Source organism: Psammomys obesus, unplaced genomic scaffold (assembly GCF_907164565.1).
Source record: "Psammomys obesus unplaced genomic scaffold, mPsaObe1.curated_primary_1811, whole genome shotgun sequence".
In the NCBI taxonomy this organism is placed as follows: domain Eukaryota; kingdom Metazoa; phylum Chordata; class Mammalia; order Rodentia; family Muridae; genus Psammomys; species Psammomys obesus.
In genome coordinates, this window is record NW_026586094.1 from 1 (window position 1) to 6776 (window position 6776).

The 6776-nt window shown below is 44.6% G+C and overlaps 1 protein-coding gene across 1 annotated transcript; it reads left to right on the top strand.

The window, feature by feature from the left end:
* Positions 1-171: 171 nt before the first annotated feature.
* LOC129671987 (butyrophilin subfamily 1 member A1-like) lies at positions 172-6502 on the top strand (the record flags this gene model as incomplete). The annotated part of the gene is made up of 3 exons (XM_055601152.1): positions 172-278; positions 5804-5932; positions 6155-6502. Coding segments are annotated over exons 2-3 (430 nt in total), but the record flags the coding sequence as incomplete, so codon positions are not given.
* Positions 6503-6776: the final 274 nt, after the last annotated feature.

The following is a 6776-nucleotide window of genomic DNA, read 5'->3' on the forward strand; positions in this document are numbered from 1 at the left end:
AAAAAAAAAAAAAAAAAAAAAAAAAAAATCTATTTGGCCCCGCCCCCCTTGCTCTTTTGAGGTATAGCAACCTAAGAGTTTCAGCCAATCCCCGCAAGCTAAACCCATGCAGAGGCGGTCTCACACAGCGGTTTAGCCAATGCCAATGCTGATTCAGGGCTCCAGCACATGGGTCCGAAGCTTGCCTCCGACTCAGCCAGAGTGTAACTTCTCAGCCATGGGAGAAGGTTGAGCCTGAAGTTCTCAGAGCCCGAGCGGTGCGTTATGGATGGCAGCAGGTGAGTGAGGAAGTGACAGCCAGGCCGCGGGGGTGAGGGTCCTGCCTGGCGGCTGGACTTGGGGAGGTCAGCCAGAGGGCTGAGGGCTCGCGTGGGAGGCGGCGGGGAAGGCGCGGGGCCACCCTGGAGCTTCAGGAAGACAGCCTGATGCAGAGACCTGTCGGCTGGACCTTCTTAGAACCTGGTCATCGCTGAAAGGAGCAAAAACAACCGAAATGTCTGAGTTACCTCCTAGGAAGCATCCAAACAGGTCATACAGGGCTGTCTTCAGTACATCGATATCTGTTGAAAATATCCTTAAGATGTATATATTACATTCTAACTTATTTTGTGTGTGGGGGTGTAGGTTAGAGGACCTGAGCTGCAGGGGCTCCCCAGGAATGGTCATCTGTATGTAGGTAAAGGCCTACAGGTATTAAACTTTACACCTTTCTGGAAGACTTTTGCCGTATTTTATTTTTTAAAGTGTGAATTGCTTTGTAAAAGCTTCATGGGGAGATTAGGGAGCCTGCGCCCTTCTTCAGCACCACAACCTCTCCCCACTTCTGCACACACCTGCGGCCCTGAGATGTCATTTGGTTCCTGACTTTTTCGACATGGTGTCTGAGCTTTTCTTTAGACCCTTCATTACCGTGAAGGTCTAGAGACTTGCACACAGCAGGCTCAATACCAGAATACCCAGAGCTCTCTGGCTTTCCCAGACATGGCATATGGTCTAGGCTGGTAGACCAAACTTTGTTTTGTGTGGGGCTGGGGGTGAGGTTCTGTAGTCCATGACATCTGTATGTAAAGGCCCACTGATACTAAATTTGACACCTTTATTGAAGACTCATGCTGTGTTTTTTTTTTAATTTTTTAATATTAGTTACAGTTTATTAACTTTGTATCCCAGCTGTATCCTACTCACTCATTTCCTCCCAACACCCCCTCCCCATTTCATCCCTCCCTCATGTGCTCCCTGCCGTTTTCCAAGTTCACTGATAGGGGAAGTCCTCCTCCTTTTCCATTTGACCCTAGCTTATCAATGTCATCAAGGGCTGGCTTCAAAGTCCACCTCTATGACCTAGCAGAGCTGCTCCTCCCTCGGGAGGGGGGAGGGGCCCAAGAGCCAGCTATTTAGTTCATGTCAGAAATAGTCCCTGTTCCCCTACTAGGGTACCCATCTGGATACTGAGCTAGCATTGGCTACATCTGAGCAGGGGTTCTATGTTATGTCCATACATGGTCCTTGGTTGGAAATATAGTCTCAGAAAAGACCCCTGTGCCCAGATCTATTTGGTCCTTGTGAAGTTCTTGTCCTTTCCAGGTCATACTAACTCCCCCTTCTTTCATATGATTCTCTGTACTGTGCCAAATGTTTGGTTATGAGTCTCAGCCACTGCTTTGATACTCTGCTAGGTAGAGTCTTTTTGAGGCTGTTTTTTTTTTTTTGTTTTTGTTTTTGTTTTTAATTGTAAAGTGTGAATTGCTCCTAAGCAGTTAATCCTTTATCCTTTTTTTTTTTTTTTGGTCAGTTGGTTGGGTGGTTGGTTTGGTTTTCAAAGCAAAGTTTCTCTTCACAGGCCTGGCTCTCCTAGGACTTGCTCTGTAGACCAGGCTGGCCTTTGTCATTCTCTGTTTGGCAGGGTTCTAGATTTTCGCCAGGGACCTAGAACTCAGATTCTAGACGGAGAACTTGGGTTCCCTTTCTTCCGGGCAGATAGCATGAGACCCATGTGCTCGGCCAGGGTGTGGAGAAGCTCTTTTAGAATGACATAGCCAGTGCCAATGGAAGCTCGGGCATTCCAAAGCCTATGGGTGATAACTAAGTCTTACAGCTCTTGGTTGAGCTGCTGTGCTGAGCAGGGCAGAGGTGTGGGTGGAAGCCCTTGCCTGGTCAGCTTGCAGCTGAGACATGGGCCCAGCAGGCTGGAGGGCAGGCCCGGTGAGACTGGGCAGCGGGGGATAAAATATGAGTCTCCAGTAGTTATGGCACAAGGCTGATGGTATGAGGAAGCCAGTCAGCACGTTTATTTGAAATCAGGGATTTATAAACCTTGGGCAGTGGGAGGGAATCAGATCAGAGATACTTAATTTACATGCAATGAATGGAACAGTACCTCATTTTCCATGCAGGAGGATGGTCCTGTCATCAGAAGGATCACAGTACTTAATTATCCTACAGTGAGGGGGAAATCTCCAAGTACAGTTGAAGGTCACTGCCTAAGAGTAAGAGCTCCTTAGCAGGGTGCAGCATCTCTAGGAATTACTAGGTGCTGCTGGATCTGGTTTCCTTCTCAGGAAAGGGTCTGGCTTGTAATCTGCCCGGAGACCTATGTGATGCTTCTTACAAGACCTGGGTCACCCATATTGGGAGAATGGTGGGTTTTTAGGGCTTCACTGAGAAAAAGGAGTCCACAGTCATAGACTGACAGCAAATAAATGTCTATCCAGAGATGTCAGACTTCAAACTAATCCAGCAAAGGCTCCCAAGCCTTCAATTCAGAGGTCCACCTGCCTCTGCCTCTCAGTGCTGGGATTAAAGGTGTACCACAGAGTAATGCTCAGTTGTGGCTTATCTTTCAGTACTTAGGGAATACTATGAAAGACATGAACTTTATTGTTTGTTTGTTTGTAAACAGGGTCTCTATGTAGCCCTGACTGGTTTGAAGATCCCTTGTAGACCAGGCAGTCCTTGAACTCAGAGATCATCCTGCCTCTAGCTTTCCAGAGCTGGGATCTAAGGCTTGAGCTACCTACCACCCTTGGAAGACAGAGAAATTTTTTTAAGTTGACAAAAAGAGACAGATGAAAAGTTTTAGACACATAAGCAAGACCATTGTCTGCTTTAATCTGTTTGGGGATTGTCATTAGTTAGAAAGTGTCAAAATAAACTGATTTTACTGTGTTAACTCTTTATGTGTATTTGCATCTTGCCTGAGTGTATGAGGATTTCTGACCTGGAATTACAGACAGTTATGAGTTACCATAACTGAACCTGTCTCCTTTGGAAGAATAGCCAGTGTGTTCTTAATCATTGAACCATCTCGATCCAGGCCCATGTGGTCAGAGTAAACGACCAAAAGAGATTTAATTTTTTTGAGACTGTGTCTGTGGTAGTTTTGTTTTTGTAAAGCTTTAGTATTTAGTACTTTTAACAATTTCCAAGAATAGATTAATAACTTAGAAATCCACTGATGTAAATAGAGCCTTAATTTCATTGCATTAAACTTTGCACTTTGAAACTTACTATCATGTGTATATTTTGTCTCTAAGTCTTATCATTCACATACCTTTAATCATTTACTCAGACCCTCACAGCTTGCATGAACTTTCTCCCTTTACTTTCCATTTGGAAACATCCAACCATTTTAACCTTTGCACACAGATACTTCAATACTAAAATTCTTTGCATTGTTACATCCATTGAACATTTTATTTTTTCTTTGCTGTTTTTCCATAATCCCATGAGATGTATGTGGTTGGTCATTGAGAGTAGTCATTGAAGAGGCAAATCTGTCTGTCAGTGGACTCGAGTTATTTTTACACCAGGGATATTTATTTATTTATTTATTTATTTATTTATTTATATACTTTCTGTCCTTTGTCTGTGAACCCCTTGAGAGGCTCCACTGATCTGTTTATGGACAGCAGTAATTGAGCCTCACATTTGAAGTTTTCTCGTTTAATAGACTCAGTTAATGAAAATTTCCTTTAAAGCTCTCCAATGTGAGTAATCATCAAGTATCATGCCCACCTGTGTATCCAAAGGTATTGCAAAGACAGAGTGTTTTTAAGGTGAAAGCAATTTATCTATTTATTTTTAGCTATGAATGGACTGATCAGAGAGCCTTGGGGAGGAGCAGATGGAGACCTGCTTGGTGCTGTTGCAGCAGGAAGTGCCAGGACCTCTGAATTCTGAAGAAAATAGGGCCTAGAAGAGGGAGGCCAGACAGGGATTGTGTGTGCATGCTGTGCCCAAAGATGAACATTGACAAGATTGAATAGAAAAGTCCTTTTTGTTTATTTATTTATTTTTTAAGACAGGGTATCTCTGTGTAGCCCAGTCCTGGAACTCACTCTGTAGATAATGGTGACCTGGAACTCAGAGATCCTCCTGACTCTGCTTCCTCAATGCTGGGGTCAAAGGCTTGTACCACCACCACCCAGCAGACCCCCCTGCTTATGTAAAGTTCTCACTGTTGTGCATGCAAATGAGCAGTAAAATCCAGGGCTGGGTTTTTTAAGTCTCTGAAGAGTTTTCCTCCTCTCACTTAGTGTTTTCCCTTTGGAGTGGGAATAGGATGGTTGATTTACCCGCCACTGTTGTGTACCTTATTACTGATCCAACCTAGAACTTGTTGAGTTCATCAGCAGAGAATTTGCTAGTAGAGACAAAGCCTATCAGGCCTACCTTTTAAGCTGCCTGGCTTTTGTCTAAGATCAGGAGGGTAAGAAGCTGGCCATCTTGGAAATTTGCCACATTTATATCCAAGCCACAGGAGTCTGTCTGACTCCTAGTCTCTCAGCAGTACCATGGGACAAGAAGCAGGACAGACACAGGTTCCAGGACTGCCTGCTTTTACAGTAAAGCAAGCTACAGGATGGCTGTGGCCTCCCATCTTCTCAAAAGCAAATCCCCAGGCAAGCCTAAATGTTTATCTGTACCAGGTTGGAAACACAGGTTTTCTTTCTCTTCATTTCTTAGGCTAAATTAATTTTTTTTTCTATTTTGGATATGTATGTATATACATACATATCTATTTATATATTGTTACTTATGTCAGGGTTTGGGGTTTTTGAGATAGGATCTCACTGTGTAGTTCTGGCTGGCCTGGAGCTCACTGTGTAGACCAGACTAGCTTCAGACTCACAGAGATCTGCCTGCCTCTGCCTAGTTAATGCCTAGAATTAAGAGTGTACATTACTCTGCCTATTTTTTTACGTTTTATTTTATGAATATTAATGTTTGCCTGCATATGTGTCCATATATCTCATGCATACAGTATACACAGAGACCAGAAGGGAACGTTAGATCTCCTGGGATTAAAGTTACCAATCTGGTGAGCCACCACGTAAGTGCTGGCACCAAAGCTGGGAACAATGCAAGAGTGGCCAGTGTTCCCAGCTGCTGACCAGTGCCCCTACGCTGAGTTTCTCGGTTGACTCATTGATGAAAAGAAATGACAAGTTCTTGTATCTGAAAAAACTACCTTTTTTAAAGTGCATCTCACAAGCACCATTCTTCCTCCTCCTGTGTGTCTCTTAGTAATTAGTGTTCTTGATATATATATATGTGTGTGTGTGTGTGTGTGTGTGTGTGTGTGTGTGTATGCATACATATTATTGACTACACTTAGGAAAGTGAATAGGTAGGTATTGATGACAATTGTCTTGAACTGAAAATCCTTCTGAAAAAAAAGGCACAATAGATTTCAGATGCAAATGAGCAAAGCATTTTAGTTTGGGAGGGACAGCTGGAGGACTAGGTAGATTGGGGTCCCCAGTGGCTGTAATTACCCCCTGACTATTCTATTCCCTCCTAGGCTGAAGCTCCTGGCACACCCTGATTTGTACCCTGCTGCTCAGGAAGATGTATGTGGCAGCTCTCCAAAAACCGCTGCTTGGGTATCTCTTCACCCTCATAGTCCTGCAGCTGCCCAAGATGAATGCAGGTAAGGCCCCCTTCTCTCCTCCCACCCATTTCCACTGACTGCTGGGTTAACGTGTCTCTGCCAACGCAAAGGGTCGCAGTGCCACTTCCCACCTATCCTCACAGGACCCAGGTGGACCATGAGACAAGGAATAGAAGTAGTTTGAGGGGGTTTGCTTTTGGCTTCCTGTCAGTATGATGTTCCTATCTCCATTTCTATCTGATGCTGCTTGGCTTTCTGCAGGTCACTTTGAAGTCCTTGGACCCCTGGAGCCCATCTTGGCCTCAGTGGGTGAAGATGCACTGCTCCCTTGTCACCTCTCACCCAGTGTGAGTGCCGAGCACATGGAGCTGCGCTGGTTCCGGAATACATTCTCGCCTGGGGTGATGGTGTACCGTGAAGGCCAGGAGCTGCAGGAAGAGCAGATGATCGAGTATCAAGGGCGGGTGACTCTAGTGCAGGACAACATCACTTTGGGGCACGTTGCTCTGAAGATACACCACATCAGAGCGTTTGATGAAGGGGTGTATGGGTGCTTCTTCAGGGATAAACAAGACCAAGGAGAAGCCTTCCTCATTCTGAATGTAGCTGGTGAGTGGACAGGATTTGACATTAGTGATATGTATGGATATGGTTTTAAGCTGTTAGCATAACAATTAGAAGGCTTAAAAGCTGCTTTAAAAAAAAAATGCAATCTAATGCTGTGGTTTCTGCCCTTGAACTCCTGATCCCCCTGGCTCCACATCCCAGGTGATGGGCTAACAGACATGTGTCACCACTTCTAAATTCAAACATGTTTCTGGTAAAATCTAGTCCTCAGCCCATGACAGTGGATCCTTTCAGCATCAGCTTATGTAGTCATGGG